Here is a 17,894-nt window from a genome sequence, read left to right as displayed (position 1 = left end):
CAGAGAACAATCCTATAGCAAAGTTTAAAACCAGTCCTTATTACTCAAAGTACCTACATTTCAAAGTCCCCTTGAACATTGATTTTTTTTTTAAGATGGACTGTGTTTCACAGTAGTTTTAGGTTCATTGAAAAATTAAGCCTGCAGGACAGAGGCCCTGTCTCCTCCCTGCCCCACACTCACACCTCCCCTGCTCTCAGCATCTGACACCAGGGTGGTATGTGTGTTTCAGCTGAGAATCCTGCAATTGATATATCATCCTCACCCCAAACTGTGCTGTACATTTGAGGTTCACTCTTGACGTTGTTCGTTCAGTGGGTTTGGACAAACGTATAAGGACGTGTACCCATCCATATGCTTCCTGGTGGCTCAGTGGTAAAGAATCCGCCTGCCAACACAGGAGATGTGGGTTTGATCCCAGGGTCGGGAAGATCCCCTGGAGAAGGAAATGGCTGCACACTCCAGCATTCTTGCCTGGGACAGAGGAACCTGGTGGGCCATAGTCCATGGGGTTGCAAAGAGTCAGACACAATTTAGTGATTAAACAACAACTATAACAAACCACCAGTATAGTTTCATACAGAGCAGTCTCACTGCCCTGACAGTCCTCTGTGCTCTGCCTGTTCCTGTCACCCATCACCCACCCGCAACTCTGGCAGCCACTGAGCTTCTCACTGTCTCTATACTCTCGCCTTTTCTAGAGCATCCTTTGGTTGGAATCATAATAGTACATCGCTTTTTCAGATCGGCTTCTTTCACTTAGTAATTTGCATTTCCATTTCCTCCATGTCTTTTCATGGCTTGATAGCTCATTTCTTTTTAGGGCTGAATAATGTTCCACTGTCTGGATAGACACAGTTTATATATCCATCCACCTATTGAAGGATGTGTTGGTTGCTTCCACATTTTGACAGTGGGATGACTAAAGCTGCTGTAAACATCCACGTGCCGGTTTTTGTGTGGGTATGTTTTATTCCTTTGGGTAAATATCAAGGCGTGTGCTTCCTGGGTTGTAAGGTAAGAGTTTGTTTTGTTGTAAGAAACCACCAGCTTCTGGACTGGCTGTGCCATTTTGCATTCCCACCAGCAGTGAGTGACAGTTCCTATTGCTCCACATCCTCTTAGCATTTGCTGTTTTTCGGTGTTCTGGCTCTCGGCCACTCTGATAGGTGTGTGGTGCTGTCTTGTTGTTTCAATGTGTATTTCTCTAATGGCATACGATGTGGAGCATATTTTTCATATGCTTCTGTCTTTCGTTCTCTGTCTATTCAGGTCTTTTGCCAATTTTTAAATTGGGTTGTTGTTTTCTTATTTTGAGTTTTATGAGTTTGGGGTATATTATGGATCCCAGTCCTTTATCAGTATTGTCTTTTGCAAATATTTTCTCGCAGTCTGAGGCTTGTCTTCTTCTCTTGTTGTCTCTCTTGGGCCAGAGCTTTTAAACTTAATGAGGTCAGCTTATCACTTGTTCCTTTCATGCTTGTGTCTTTGTGCTGTCATCTCCGTGCTCAGGACCATCTAGATTTTCTCCTGTGTTTTCTGCTAGGATTTTTATAATTTTGCATTTTGAGTCTGAGATCTATTTTGAGTTAAAATTTTGCAAAGGATTAAAGGGCTGTGTTGAGATTCTTTCTTTGGCATATAGATGTCCACTTGTTTGGCTCCATTTGTGGGAAGACTGCCTGGTCTCCGTTGTGTTGTCTTTGTTACTTTGTCGAAGGTCGGTTGAGCGTGTGCGACTCTGAGTCTGTGTCCTCTACTCTTCTTTATCGATCTGTCTGCTCTTTCACCCAGACCACTCTGTCCTGTTTCCTGTGACTGTAGTAAGACTTCAAGTCAGGTAGTGTCATTCCTCTGACGTTTGTCTTCTCCTTCAATGTCATGTTGGCTGTTCCGGGTCCTCTGCCTCTCCGTGTAAACTTCAGAATCAGTTTGTTGATGTCTAGAAAACAACTTGTTGGGATTTTGATTGAAATTTCATTGAATCTATAGATCAGCTTGGGAGGAACTGACGTCCTGAGTCTTCTATTTATTTAGGAGAATAAACCCTCTCTGTCTATGCACAACTCTATTTAGTTCTCCTTTGATTTCTTTCTTGATTTCTTGGCTTCTTTGTTAATTTCTTCCTTCTTCCCTCCGTCCCTCCCTCCTCCTTTCCCTCTTTTATGTACCACAAGTCAGGTGGGATCTTAGTTCCCTGACCAAGGACTAAACCTGTGCCCCTTGCAGTGGAAGCGTGGCATCTTAACCACTGAACTGCCAGGGAAGTCCCTCCTTTGATTTCTTTTTTTTAGAGTTTTGTAGTTTTCCTCCTATAGATCTTATAGGTATTGTGTTAGATTTATACCTAAGAATTTCTTTTTGGGGCTGATATAAATGATACTGTGTTTTCTATTTTAAAATTCCACTTAATTGCCAGTGTATGAAATATAAAATTTGACAGAACATGACTGCATTCATGTCAGGCTAGCTGCTGTCTCCTTTTCTGTATAAATGCCTCCATTTTTTCTTTTATATTGTTACTAAACTTACTTTTAATATTTTTCTTAAATATTTTTTCTGATTATCAAAATAATACAATTTATTACAAAGCATTTAGGAAATGCAAGCAAATATAAAAATGAAAACCCAACTTACCAAGAGTGCTATCATACAGATTTTTACTACTATTAATAATTTTATTTGTTTTCTTGCAGTCCTTTTTGGTAGGTGGATATAAGCTGCATTATATCAACTGAACCATATATGTGTATTATATGTATGTATAATCTGTTTTTTCACTCAGTGTTATACAATGACACTTTCACCATGTCATTAAAATGTTTTTAAGACAGTTTTTAATGACTTTTTTAAGTATCTTGAATGGACAACCTCAGACACTTTGGATGTGTCCTATAGTGGATATTAACATTTATTAGTTTTTGGCTGTTACAGTGCAGAGAACAAGCTATCTTTTTTCAAATTTCTGACAGTTTCCTTGTGAGAGAATTTTCCTTGGAGATGTTCCTTGTAGGAAATTTGAAGGAGACCCATTTTCCTTCCCCAACAGAATTTGAAAATTGAGAGAGAGCAGTTGGTTAGTAAGTGGGAAACAGTGTCATGCGTGGCAACAGAGGCTGTGGACTGTTGACCTCAGAGTCCGAGCCGCCTGCCCCCCTGGTCCCCTGTATCCTGGGACACCCCGGCCTCAGCCCACAGGTCAGTCCCTGTATACCTGATGCCAGGAGCTGAGGGCCAGGTCAACGCCTGCTCTGCAGGTGGGTGGATGCCAAAGAGGGAAGGAAAATTGTCCATCAGAGTGGATTCCTCTCCCCTGAGAGGAGCTGCGGACAGACAAAGCAGTCAGAAGTGTCCTCTCATCAGAATTAACCTCTACTTGGAAACTTGAGGCAGAGATAAGGAGACCCCTAGTCCTAACATCTTGCATAGGTTAAATCGCTTCTTAGAACATATAAATAAGAGTTTTTTCCTTAACTTTTGTTGTTGTTGTTGCTGTTTTCACCAGTCATTCCTCACCTGTTTATTTAAACATTCATTTATTTGGCTGCTCGGGTCCTAGTAGCAGCACATGTAATCTTCAGTTGTGGCCTACAAACTCTTTAGTTGCGGCACGTGGGTTCTAGTTCTCTGACCAGGAGTTGAAGCCGGGCCCCCTGCATTAGGAGCACAGAGTCTTAGCCCACTGGACTGCCAGGGAAGTCCCTTCGTTAACGTTCTGAAAAGCATTTTATCCATATATCTTCAGAGATTGTATATTCACTTGGTTCAAAAGAAAAATATCTATCTGAAACTTGTTTGCTCCCCACCTCTTTTTTTTCTTTTCCATCTCATTCAAGTAATCAATTTTATTAGTTTCTTACAAATTCTTTTTTACTCATTTAAAAAACCCTTTTCCACTTTCGTTTTGTTACGAAAATTTCAGTCATACAGAAAGTACAGGCTGTGCTATATTAACCACATGTGTAACCATGACCCAGTTTTCTTAAATCTTAACATTTTGCCACTTTGGCTTCACAGGTATAATTTTTTTTTTAAAAGACCATTAGGGAAGAACCAGACCATTAGGGAGGCAGGTGATGTTTCCCCTGTCCTCCTTCCTGTGGCCCCGTCTCCCCCTCTTCCTTCCAGAGGTAACTGCCATCTGAACACAATGGTTCTTGTTCTTCTGCGTATCTGCTGTTTACTGGCTATGGTGCTCAGTCACGTCCGACTCTTTGTGATCCCATGGACTGTAGCCCGCCAGACTCCTTTGTCCATGGAATTTTCCAGGCAAGAATACGGGAGTGGGTTGCCATTTCCTCCTCCTGGGAATCTTCCCAACCAGGGGATCGAACCAGCATCTCTCGTGTCTCCTGCATTGGCAGGCAGATTCTTTACCACTAGGGCCACCTGTAAGCCTATTACTGGCTATGATGTATCCATAAATAATACTGGGTTACATGTATTTAACATTATAAAATGGATATCATACTGTACATATTATTTCAGAGCTTATTTTTTTAATACAACTGGATATTTTTGAGATTCATTCATATCAATCCATGTAGCTCTACTTTGTTAATTCTGAATTCTGTATAGCATGCCATCCTCTAAATAAGCTACAGTTTATGTATGTTAGCCTATTCATGAGCATTTCTTTTTTTTTTTTTTTTTTTAACAAATTTTACTATTATAATCAATGCTGTGGTGAATGTATCACCATGGCCCTGTCTGCACGTCAGCATTAATTTCGTAGGGTGAGTCCCTAAAGAAGAGTGGAGTTTAGGTTTTAGGACTTATGACTTATTTTCTTCAATGTTCTCCAGAATGGGTGTCCTGTCTCCTTTCTCACCAACAGTGCATGGCATCCCACTGCCCCCCTTTCTTGGAGGTGGGGAGGGGGAAAAAGAATCTCATTTTCTTTTAATTCATTACTGACCAGGGGATTTTTGCAGAATCTAATGCCTGTGGCCAAAGATTTTTATTTTGGACAGCCAAAAATTAATTCTGTTATTTCACTAACACTTTGCGAGTTATTAAATTCAGTAGTTATACACTGTAAAGTCTTTACTGACACAGCTGTAAAGTCTTCTCTAGCATCGTGAGTTTTACGTTCACCTTCAGTATCAGAATCAATCACTAAGGTTTTTTGTCATTTTGTTAGTCTAATATTCATATCATGTGAATCAAAACTATATTCTGAAGAGCTGTCATCTCCTGAGACACTAGTTATATGTCACGCTGACAGTCAGAGAAAGTACCTGCATAAAATTCACTGAAAAATTCTTCTTCACTTAAAATTTTGTGATGTGTCATTTTTGAAAATTTTACACAATAAAGCTTGTGTGTACAGTATACACAAAGTTGGAACAAAACCTAACAGAACAAAATATGAATAAGAGCAAAAAACATTAGTTGCATTATGAACACTTGATCACTTTTAAGCTCTAACATCTTTCACACAGTGATTATAATTGTATCACTCTCTAAAATCGTATTGATACGTCTCCAGTCAATAATTTTCAGGAAAATAAAAAGACATATTATGTCTCCAGTCATATCATCGAGGTATAATTCATGTACCATACAACCCACCCATCTGAAGTCTTTCTATAATTCAGTGTATTTGCTGTGTCCACAGAGTTGTAAAGTCCTCACCACATCAACTTCAGAACATTTTCATTAACCTTAAAAGAAACCACCCACCAAAGTTAGCTGTCATCCTCTAGTCTCCCTACAAATGGTTCTAATCAGCGATGAATTTGCTGTCTGTATAGATCTGCCTATTTCTGACATTTCCTGTAAACAGGCTTGTCTTCCCCACCCGGCCATTTCCAGGCTAGCTCATCAACTATCTTGGCCATATAATTAAAAACCAAGCTTGGGAGGTGTGGGGCAGCTCCTGATCTCAATTGTCGGCTTCATCCCACACCTGTCCACAGCCGGGAGTGGACCCTAAGGTCAGGAACTCCCTTTCAGAACCGCTGGAGCAAAATCCCACTTCTGATGAGCCAACCTCGCTCCTTCCCTGAGAGAACTGAATATTCTTGTGAGTTTTGCCTTCAGAGCTCAGAACTATCCTCCTCCTTCCTACATTTTAAAAATTCAATTTGCGTAAACTATCTCTTTTTACATTTCTTTTGTGTGGAAGTAAGCCAGTTTGTATCCTTCCTTCCCCTGCGGAGGGCGGCCTGCCTGTCCCAGGATCCAGGCCTGCCCTGTGGATTTGGCTGCGGTCACACACCTACCGTCTACGGCAGCTGCTGGTGTTCCATGGGGTGGACGGAGAGCGAGAGGTTTAATTTTCCCCATCCACGTCCTGTCCACTTGTTTCCAGTCTTCTGCTTTTATCAAACATGCTGCAATCACACGTTTGTGTCTAGTCCCAGAAGTGGGGTCGGGTGTCCAAGGTTATAAACCCTGGAGACCCTAAGAGCTGTGATTAGTTACCCTCCATCTGTGGTCGCAGCGATTTTGCACCTCCGCCTGCATTTCTCTTGGGTGGGGTGTCTTACCTTTGGGTTTTTTTTTTTTTAATTTGTTTTTTTCTTTCCAAGAGTGAGAATTAGCATCTTTTCCTATGTTTAAAGGCCATATTATTTTTGTTTTTCTGTAAACTATCTGAATTTGTTGCCCACCTTTCCTTTGGTTTGCAAATCTTCATTGATCTCTGACTAGTCTTTATATGTTAGGGAGATTAATCCTTTGTGATATGAGCTGCTGATATGAGCTGGATTTTGTGAACCTTTTAAAAAATGCTTGATCATATTTTTCTACATAATCGAGGTCATACTGTATACATAACCCTGTGTTCTGTTTTTCAGTCCTAACACTGTGTCATCAGCGTTTTTTATTTTTCGAACATAGTGCATTTTTACCCTCAGACGGAAATACAGAGGGAGGTTTTAGGGTGCAGAGCACATGACCCCAAGTTGTTTGCTTGTGATGTGGAGCTAATGACCCAGCCGCATTGGAGGAGCACAATTTGGGGTCAGGAGACACTGGTTTGGGTTCCATCTTCGCTACTTACTGGTTCCAACCTCATTCAAGTCTCCTAACTTCTATGTAAAACAGACCACAAGACACCTGTGAAGGACACCTGTGAAGGCCAGCTCAGGTACCTTCTGGAAGGAGGTTAGGCAGGTATTTCTCATGTGCCATGCAGCTCTCATCACCAGCCTCCCTGTCTGCACCCAGAACTCAGGCCTTCTGGGCTCAGTGTCTCAGACTTCAGGAACCAGACTTCTGGAACCAACATCTCTAGGCTCTGAGATTTTGCAGTAAAAAAGGACAGTTTGTAATACAGTGGAAATCAATTCTATACAGTCAAAACAGTAATGGCAAACTGAAACCTGTAAATGGGTTTGATAAATGAGAGGGGGCGTTACTTTCTTGGAAACTTTGTCCTGTCCTCAGGGGAGGCAGGGGTGAAAAGGGGCAGGAAAGTGTGATCTGTGGATGCTGGGAAGGGAGCTCAGTAAATGCCATTGTCTAAGGCCAGACTGTGAGCTTCCCTAGTGGCTCAGTGGTAAAGAATCTGCCTGCAGTCCAGGAGACACAGGTTTGATCCCTGGGTCTGGAAGATCCCTTGGAGGAGGGCATGGCTACCCACTCTAGTATTCCTGGCTGGAAAATTCCATGGACAGAGGTACCTGGTGGGCTTCAGTCCATGGGGTCACAAAAGAGAGAACAACTGAGCAACTGAACACACACAAGGCCGGACTACATATTTGAAACCGAATTGGACTGCTTATAATTCAGTAAGATAGTTTCCCCATGGAAGTTCACCCACTGCCTCGGGCTTCAGCTACCAGAAGCTTTATAGAGCAAACTGTCATTAAGGTTATTTGTCTTAAGACAATACTAGACTCTTTGATGGGTTTTAAAAGAAACAACGTTCCTGTTGTATTCCTGTTTCATTATTTTTAATTTTTCAAGAGAGAGTGCGGTCATGGTGAAATACAGAAAAAGCACGAAGTCTTAGCACCTACCTGCACACACTCATAGCCTGCCTGGCTCTGTGATAAGCAGAGATAACCCTCAAAACAGCGCTCATGAGGTGGGGACCGCTGCCACCCCCATTCTGCAGGTGGAGATGCTGAGAGCACAGAGGAAGGGTTGGGCTGCGTGGGCAGGAGGCGGCAGGCGAGGGCGAGCGCCCGGGCTGCCGGCCCAGGGTCTGCAGACCCCTTGCTCTGTGGCCCTGACACGGGTGCATGGGGTGGTGTTCGCATGGGGGGCTCTCGCTGTGTCCGGTGGGGAGGGACCCGCTTGCTTGTCTCTTTCAACCACCAGCGTCCTACTCCAGATACCACCAGTCTCACAGTTACAGATCTTCTGGACAGACCCTGTGGGTATACAGTGAAATTCAGAGTTTTGTCCCTTTTAGAGATGCACATGGCAGCGTTCTATACTCAGTACTCGATACTTCTTTCCAGTTCAGGGGGCCTCCTAATGCATACCATGTCACTGCCCAGGACCATCCCCGTTCAGGGTCGTGTCCGAGTAGCCCCCGTTGTAGGGACGCGCCGTCCCACGCGGACGCTTTGTTCTGGTCCTTGGCTGCTCTGAATGGTGTTGCTGTGCATCGCTTTTTGTACGTAACCGTTTTGGACCAATGCGAGTTGATCTGTAGGATTAATTCCTACAAGCGGGATATCTGGGTTAAAGAGTATGAGTCTGTGTGTTAGCACCCGTCCCCCCATGTCACTCACTCTCTTTGCCACTCCCTCTTTTCCCTTGTTTTGGCCTCTGCCCCACAGCCCAGCCCTCAGCACTACTCTCTGCTCTGCCACCTGCTCACCTATACCCATCTCTTAATAGGTATAATATTTTATACCCCAAAATAGGGACAGTTTCTGTTTATTTTGACTTTCCCATTTTGTAAACAAAAGATCTTATGGAGAGTCATACTTTCAACCTCTGAAAATCTAGGAAAATTGACCTTGAGAAGCCTCTAGGGAAAAAGAATTATTTCCTTATCTGTGTGCAAGTTAAATGGATGTAGAATAACTCATACACGGCTGTGCCTTGACGGTTTGAAATTCATTCACCTACCTGTTATGAGTAGAGAGTTTCCCTGGGTGGAGGGGAGGATGGGAAACCTTACGTTCAGAAAAAGATATGCAATCATGTTGATGCAAGGTAGCTCTGAGCAGAGCTGAAAGTTACATCTCAGCCCTCTTGAAACACAGAGATGCGTGTTGATGATTTGGGTTGTGCTGTCAAGAGCGTGAAAGAAATAGCTCAGGAAATACTGAATTAATACATGCTTGGGGATGGATCGCAAAGCTTCTTTACCAAAAAAAAAAAAAATACAGATAATTTGTAGCTTCTAGATACAAAAGAAGAATTAGTGCTCTTTTAAGAATTAAAGGAACCCTTTTGGAAAATATGAGTCATGGTTAGAGATTCTGTAAGTTTTTAAAGAGGAGAAAAAGAAGACCCTGTTAATAATAGAATCTGGGAAGCCAGCCGGGCAGCATGCTGGCTGGAGCAGGGCCCCTCGGTGACTCCTGCCCACTCGGCGTCTCTAGCCTTGAGAGAACTTGCACTTTTCACCTTCATATTTCGCCAACATTTTTGGACCATTCTGTCAGTTAGAGATGTGTTTGTGCTGAGAAGCCTGCTTCTCCATCACAGTGCAGAGCCCATCAAGGAAGGCCAGGGTGCCATGCAGTCATGAAGGTCAGTCAGTGAAGGTTGCTTTTGTTTTCTCTTGTCCTCTCTGGCTGAGGACACCTGTTATACTTTGTACGCTGCACACCTGGTAGATGGTTGGTGTCAGAGTCAGAGGGCTTGCAGGTCATTCTGGCTGCAGCTCATCACTTAGGAAGAGGGGGTGCCAGGCTGGAGCTGAGGAGGTTGCCTGGGGTCAGATGCTCCATCCTGCCCGGAAGCCATGCAGGGTGGCCCAGGCTGGGGCCTGTGGGTGTCGGTGCCGCGGGCACCACACAGACTCCACCTGCTTCAGAGAGCTATCTAATGTGACCCTGAGCTCAGGAAGGAGGGACAGGGTTCTCTTTCCTCTTGTTTGTAGGTCCCAAATAGACTGCATGATGACTCATGACGTTCCGTCATTGCTGTGGGAACCTAGTTGGTGAAGACTGTGGTTTGAGCTTGTGACCGGCGTAGTCATTCATAGTGCTATCTTGGCGGGAACCATGCTCCCAGCCACCAACAGCCTCCCCAGCTGCTGGCTTCCTAGAACCAGTCATATCCAGGGGTTTGTGGGGGGACTACTGACCTACCCTCAGACATGGTAAGCATCACACTGGACAACAACCTTTTATCCTACAGTCCCTGAATCCTGAGATCTCTGAAGAAAACCTTTGGAACCCACCTGAACTATATATAACACTATTTATTGTCTCTCGGTAATCCGCTTAAATAGTCGTCACTTAGACTGGTGAAATATTAATTTGTTTCGTGTTGGGGTTTGATTACAACTCAGACCTTGGAGAAGTTGTTATATAATATGTGGTATAAACGTCTTTTGAAAATTAAAAAAAAAAAGTCTGAATTCTGAAACATCTGGCCCCAAGGATCTCAGCTAAAGGACTGGGTATCTGAACGCACTTTTGATTCTCGGTTGCAGTTTTGCAAGTACTTTTGTCCTTATTCTTTGTCTTCCCGACAGCTTTGTGAGGCGGGTGAGGGCTGCATTTTGGAAGGGCTTAGCTCTGGAGTCAGCGCTTTCCCAAAGTCACCTCCAGTGAAAGTGGCCAAACTAGGTGGGAGCTCGGTCTTTCCTGAAGGGTAACCCATGTCCCAAGCATCATGTCATCTGTGATTTGGACCCACTTCTCACCCCTACTAGGCGGACTCAACCTCTCCTTCCTTGTAGGGATGTTTGTCTGTATTCCTGTGACAGCAGCATTACTGATTGGTTTTTACACTGACCTTCCCCCTTCAGATTGTGTTTTGAGGTGGGCACCGATCCTGTTGATTTCTCTTCCTGGCGTCTCTCATGGCACTTGGTCAAGCCAGCACCCAGTGCTGGGAGCTGCTGGGCGGACGGACAGAGTTTGCCAGCCTTTGTCATCAGCCTTTGTCATCGTCGTGGTCGGCTTTGTTGGTTTTGTGGTAGTTTCGTTTTCCCTTTTTTGGAACCATTTAAAGTTCCCTATCATACCTGACTCTTTTAAAAAAATAATTTTGTTTATTTTTGGCTGTGCTGGGCCTTGTTGCTGTTTGAACTTTCGCTCGTTTCAGCAAGGGGGGCTACTCTTCATTGCGTTTCATGGGCTTCTCAATGGAGTGGCTTGTCTTGTTGCAGAGCGCAGGCTCTAGGCACGCGTGCTCAGTGGTTGTGACTCCTGGGCTCTAGATCACAGGCTTAATAGCCGAGGTCCATGGGCTTGATTGCTCCAAGGCGTGTGGGATCTTCCCAGACCAGGGTGTCTCCTGTATTGGCAGGCGGATTCTTATCCTTTGTGCCCCCAGGGAAGTCCCCACATACCTGAGTCTTAAAACATCAACATTCTGAGATCACAAGATGTCTCTGTCAACTCTGCCTGTGAACTTTTCTTTGATGATCTTTTTTTTTCATGTGAGAGTCAGAGGAAGAGCATTTCCGAAGTGTCCTCTCATAGACTGCGGTTCCACTGGACATCCTGAGCCCACCTCCAGCCTGGTCCTTGTAAACATGCAGGGAAGGAATCAGATGCCCAAGCTGTGGGTCCCAGGGGACAAATTGCTGCAGCAAACCAGACACCTCATAGCCTGGTCCCTGCTGGCTTGACTCCTGGAAACCCTGCTGTACCGGTTGGGGCCCCTCTCCAGTTCCCGAAAAGTGGTTTTCTCAGGTAGTTTTAGATCTCGCCTAAGGCAGGTCCAATGGTGTCCTTCACTTTCTCAGAAAGTCGAAACAGCGTTCAGCCCAGTGGTTTTGAAGCCAGCCAGGGTCCTCCTCAGGTTGTCCTAAACTTCCCAAGTCTGTACGGCCCTCTTGCAAGAGAAGTATTCCAGCCACCCAACACTTGAATCCTGTGCCTCTCTGCTGTGTGTCTGCACCCTGCTCCCAGCCTGAGCAGACCCCCGCTCATGACCACGTCCCATCCTGGCCATCTGCCCCCTTCATCCCTTCCCTGGTGCAGCTGCTGGCTCTCCAAGTTGTCTCCTGGTTCCTCTCTGCTGTCTGTGCCCTGTCTGGTCCTGTTGTTTTCTGTGGTGACCCATATGGTTGCTTCTTCAAGTTGCTTGAGAACAGGGACATTGCTTATTTATCATGTCCCCCTGAGGGCCAGCATCCCTGGACTTCCCTGGGCTTGTCACCACAGCTCGGACCTCTGTCCTGTCATCACAGAGCTATCTTCCCTGTGTCTGTGTCCAGATTCGCCTCCTCCCAGGAGGACACACCTGTCATTAGATGAGGGTGCATCCTGGTCCAGGATGGCCTCAGCTCAGTGACATCTGCAGAGACATTGTTTTCAAACAAGGTCATATCCACAGGTACCAGGAATTAGGATCTGGCCATCTCTTTGGGGGGAACACAATTCTGTTTTCTCTGCTCAGAACCATTTGAACTACTACTGCTTGTCACTTTTCAGGTGAGTCATCACTTGCCTCCCGCTCTTGATCTGCAGTTCCAGAGATAAAACCTGGTCCAACCAGGCAGATTTTCGCATCCTGGAATTCTCAAACTGAAAAGGGTTCATATAAGTCCTTTTGTATAAATTTTACAGTTGGAAAAGGTAGACAAACAGTCTTACTTTCTTGTGCTTCAGGTCTTACAACTGTGACCATAAGCAGACAAGTACCACTGTGTTCCCTGATGCCAGGGGCACTGTTCCTCCCTTGTTTTCAGCAAAATGTTTCTGATCAGAGTCAGTGCCTTTAAAGTACCAGACAGATATTTTAAGGTAAGGGCCCAAGGCTTGTTTTCACCCCGAGTCCTGCAGAGAGTCGCCCTCAGCAAAGTGCCAGGAGCTGCAGCTGGTGCTCCTGGAGGCTACATGGTCACTGGAGGTTGGAGTGAGTGTGGGCATGCAGGGCATATGGATGGGTTGTGGTCACAGGTAACTCCAGGGTGGCAGGGAGGAGCCCTCGGGGTGCTGGAGGTTTCCACACATCCTCACGACAGGGGATGCAGACCCATAGTGTGACCCCAGGGCTCCTTCTGAAATACCATTTCACCTCCTGCATTTCCTGTCCCAGAAGACTCTCAAGCATCATTCCCTCTACAGCAAGTCACTGACATATGAACGAGTTCTGTTCTAAAAGTGGGTTTGTAAGTCCAATTTGTTAAGTCCAACAAAGTAAGCCAACTAACACAATCGGCTGTGTAGTGGACTATAATAATATATATTTTATATATACATATATATAGTAGAGGTTTATAATACCTTTCACACAAACACATGAAAAACAAACATAGAAAATAAAAATTTTAATCTTACAGTACAGTACCATGAAAAGTACAGTAAATGGTACCAGCTACCTCGCTCCTGTTTTACGCCTGCTTGTGGACGTCCTGGGCTTGAGATAAATATATTGTAACTCTGTACAGTGCCATACAGTAAGGTACACAAAAGCACAACCACTTGTAGTCAATGTGTGCAGGTGACAGTGCCCACCAGATAGGTGAACTCACTTACGTGACTGGACATGTGAAAGCACAGTCACATCTTTTGAAAGTTCACAACTTGAAGGTTCATATATAAGGGACTTACTGTACCAAGTTCAGAGATGGGGAATGTCAGAATTACAATTAGGTGTTAAACCAATGACAATATTCGTGTGAAAGTAGGAGAATAGAGTTTTCCTCGTATTTTAGAAAAAACTTTTTAAGGTATTTGGGTCAATAAGTTGGATAATCTGACAAACATCTTTTCTTCCCATACCTTTTCATCTTTTTAACTTAAAAAGTACCATGAAACAATTTATAGGGCATTATAGTGAAAGTGAAAGTCGCTCAGTCTTGTCCAACTCTTTATGACTCTGGACTATACAGTCCATGGAATTCTCCAGACCAGAATACTGGAGTGGGTGGCCTTTCCCTTCTCCAGGGGATCTTCCCAACCCAAGGATCAAACCCTGGTCTCCTGCATTGAGGGTGGATCCTTTACCAGCTGAGCCACAAGGGTCTTTATGAAATTTTAATTCTTCCAGAGGGGCTGTCCTCAGTTTTATTGATATTTGAGTCAGTGTTACCCCTCAAAAATAAGGGCTGAACAAGTTGCTCTGTAATGATAATTTACAAGTTGCTCTGTAAGTGATAATGCTGTCTTGGCAAAATATCGTTCTTGGGGCAAAATGGATTGAACAAGAAAATACAAGCCAATTAGATCTTTGTCAATTTTCGCTTTTAATGACTTCAGCCTGTGTGCTGTGTTTTTAGTAATTGCAGAGGATGTTTTTAATAATGACCTTGTGTAAAATGTTGTGGTTTGAGTTACAGGCACTGGGAGTTGTTGGGCTGGGGTGACAGAGAACTGGCTCCAGGAACTGTGCTCCCCAGGAATGGCTGGCTGACGACTCCCCTCTTCTTCTGTGTCCCGGTCCTCAGGTCGGCTCTCAGCTCGTGAAGGCGAAAAACAGGCCCCAGCTGCGCAGCCCAGGTCGGGGTCAGGGGACGTGTCTGACCAACCAGGCCTGGATTGAAAAAGGGAGATAAAAGATTTCTGAAACAAACTCTCCATGGTGTATGAAAACTAGAAGGAACGATGCTGGGCCTGGCTGCTTAGAGCTCGGGTTGTTGAGAAGGTGCAACCAGAACTTGATGCTTTGGGGGCTACAATTTAAGACAACAGATCTGCTCCCTGAAAAGCACGTGTTCATTCTTACCAGGGCCTGAGAAGGAAAGGACCAGTGATGCGGTTTGTGGTTGGGGACTAGACACTGTAGCGATGTCCTTAAAACATTGTGACATCAACAGTTCTTCAGGAAATTACCGCTGTTCTGGAGCACTTAGCTGTGTCAGTCTCTGTGTGAAACACTTTCACGGAATCCCTGCTTCAGCTTTGTGAGCTTGGTGTTAATACTCGCATGCTGGTGGAGAAATGGGATCTCAGAGAGTTTGAATCTGAAACGATGTGTGTCTGACTTGGCTCTGCCGTCCATCTCTTAGTTTTACAGTGTGCTTTGTCTGTCCATCAGTCCTCTAATTCTCCATCTGTCCCCCACCCTCTTACCTCAGTGCTGTCAGCAGCTGGCACCCCACCGGCCTCCGTCCACACTGAACCGTGTCGGTTCTGCCTCTGGATGTACCTGCCGCCAGCATCTGTCCCCCTGCCCCTTGCCTCAGTTGCCATCACTTCATTTGAAGGCCCTGAACTCTTAGAATAAATTCTCCTTGGCCTTCCTGCTTCTAGTTTTGCTCTGCTCTAGCCCGGCTTCCCCTCTAGCCGGGGACCACCCTCTCGAAGGTGTAGACCTGTTGGCCTGGGCCCCTCGCTGTCCCCGGAGATAAGCTGGCCTGCTCTCTCCCACCTGCCTCTCCAGCTCTGTCTTCCTGAAATCCTAGGGACTTCCCTGCCCTCCCCCACTGCTTAAGCCTGAAACTGAGTCTTACACATCCTTTTCTTTCTTGCACTTGGACAATCTGTAGTTACACATTTATAGATGACGACTCGCCCAGTATTCCTCACTGAACCATATCCTCCCTGAGGGCAGCGATCAAGCCTGCTTAGTTAACCAGCTGCTCAACCTCTAGCTTGGAGCACAGTGACCGCAGGTGCCCAGATCTGTGTTGAACAAATGGGTTAACAGACTTGTAACTAAAGAGCCCAAAGCAGTGCAGCCCGCCCTTAGTCTTCGAGTTCTGATTTCACTTGTGGCTGAAGAACAAACCTGTGTTTGGAGCCGTTTTGTCTCGGTGGCTTTTGGTTTGCTTAGGAAAAAACACGCTCCCTTTATGGCTGATTGTCATTGTCAGCAGTTCAGCTTCTGTGCAGCGATGCACTTGGTTTTCCAAACTTCCATGTCAGAACCAGCCACAGTAGAAGAAAAGAATAAGTTCCAGGCGATGTTTTTCCTCTCGGTCTGGCCTGAGACTGGGTGGTTGGGAGAGGAAGAGTGAGGGCTCTCGTGACTGCTTCCAGATTCCTGCCTGATGGTGCAGAGGTGGGAACACTCTGGGCCCTCCAACCTCAGCTGTGCCGACCCCCGGAACCCAGGCATCCGGTTCAGCTGTCTCCACACACCTGTCCCACTCCTGCCTGCCTCCTTTGAGCAGAGTTTGCTTTTTTAAAGTTTTTATTTGTTTATTCTTGATTGTGCTGGAGCTGGTTGTGTTGCACAGGTTTCCTGTTGCAGTGGCTTCTTGTCTCAGCGCATGGACTCTAGGGCATTCGGGCTTCAGGGGTTGCAGCACTGAGGCTCAGTAGTTGTGGCTCATGGGCTTAGTTGCTCTTAAGGCATGTGGAATCTCCCCGGACTGGGGATTGAAACTGTCTCCTGCACTGGCAGGCAGATTCTCATCCACTGGACCACCAGGGAAGTCCCCAGAGTTGCTTTGGAAGGAGAATTTTTCTCTCCAGTGATTTATCCTCTCAGCAGCGCTCCCAGCCTTGATCACGGGCAGTGGCTGTCAGAGTCTGCAGCCAGGGCTGTGTGCCCCCAGTCTGCGAGATCTCGCATGCTGGTATCTTCCATGTGCACGTGCCTGCCGGCTGGTAGACTCGTCTTCCTGTGATCAGCCTGAGTGTTGCTGCTAATGTTACTCCTTTCTCTCTTGTTAATCCACAGTTGGTCATGTTCAGAGCTGGACCTGAACGAGATTCGCCTGATCGTTTACCAGGACTGTGAAAGGAGAGGCAGACAAGTCTTGTTTGATTCTAAGGCTGTTCACAAGATGGAGGAGGTGGCAGCTCAGGTAGGAAATGTGGATTTACTTTCCTCTTTTGCATCTGTGTTTTAACCATCTCTCTGGTCAGTGCACATCTGCTCTCTGGGCTGAGTCATATAGCCTCCTTAGTGATTCAGAGGAAACAGGGGCAGAGGTTCTTGGACTACCCCAGCTGAGTACTTACTAATACACACAGGTAAGACTGTTAGCCAGTCATCATGCAGTTGCTAAGCAGCTACTATAGATGTTACCAGAAGTGAATTTGCTAGGGAGTCACAATCCAATAGTTTTTTGATGCCAAATATGTGCTGTATAATGAGAAAACTAAGAACTCTGAAATTCATGAATATTTGCTTGAAGAGAAGGTCTGGTATTTACCATAGATAGTAAGAGGTGATACATAGCACTGGGGTAAACAGAAGTGGAGAGCTTTCCTCACCACAGGGTTGCAGGGTACTAGTAAAAGGGCCTGCATCTACCAAAGGGCCTATGTCTCAAGCCTGCTTGACCAAGGAAGTTTATTTATTTTCTTTTTTTAGTGGAGGGCAGAGTGGTGATAGTGGTGATGGAGGTGATGATGATGATGGTGGTGGTGATGGTGGAGATGGTAATGATGATGGAGATGGTGATGGTGGAGATGGAGATGGTGGTGGTGGTGATGGTGAAGATGTGGTAATGATGGAGTGATAGTGGTGGAGATGGTGATGGTGGTGGGGATGGTGGAGATGATGATAGTGACGGTGGTGGTGGTGGTGATGGGAGTGCTGGTGGAGATGGTGATGCTGGTGATGGTTGCGGTGGTGGGGATAGTGGTGGTAATATGGTGGGGTTGGGCGTGGTGGTGGTGATGGTGGTGATGATGATGATAGTGATGATGATGGTGGTGGTGATGGAGGTGCTGGTGGTGGTAGTGGTGCTGGTGGAGATGGTGCTGGTGGAGATGGTGCTGGTGGAGATGGTTGTTGTGGTGGGGATGGTGGTGGTAATGTGATGATGATGGTGGTGGTGATGGAGGTGCTGGTGGAGATGGTGATGCTGGTGGAGATGGTTGTCGTGGGGGGGATGGTGGTGGTAATGTGATGGTGGGGTTGGGCGTGGTGCTGGTGGTGGTGATGGTGGAGATGAT

At 45.6% G+C, this 17,894-nt stretch overlaps 1 protein-coding gene across 4 annotated transcripts in view; it reads left to right on the top strand.

The window, feature by feature from the left end:
• FNIP2 (folliculin interacting protein 2) overlaps positions 1–17,894 on the top strand; it is a 123,063-nt gene that overhangs the window by 42,242 nt on the left and 62,927 nt on the right. For all 4 annotated transcript variants that reach the window (XM_040251605.1, XM_040251603.1, XM_040251602.1 and 1 more), the window contains exon 2: positions 16,669–16,795. In XM_040251605.1, coding sequence (XP_040107539.1) covers positions 16,669–16,795 — 127 coding nt within the window. The remainder of the gene's footprint in view (positions 1–16,668; positions 16,796–17,894) is intronic.

The sequence above is a fragment of the Oryx dammah genome, unplaced genomic scaffold, assembly GCF_014754425.2.
Source record: "Oryx dammah isolate SB20612 unplaced genomic scaffold, SCBI_Odam_1.1 HiC_scaffold_12, whole genome shotgun sequence".
In the NCBI taxonomy this organism is placed as follows: Eukaryota; Metazoa; Chordata; class Mammalia; order Artiodactyla; family Bovidae; genus Oryx; species Oryx dammah.
Note: the sequence above shows the minus strand (reverse complement) of the source record. Positions and strands in the feature narration are given on the sequence as shown.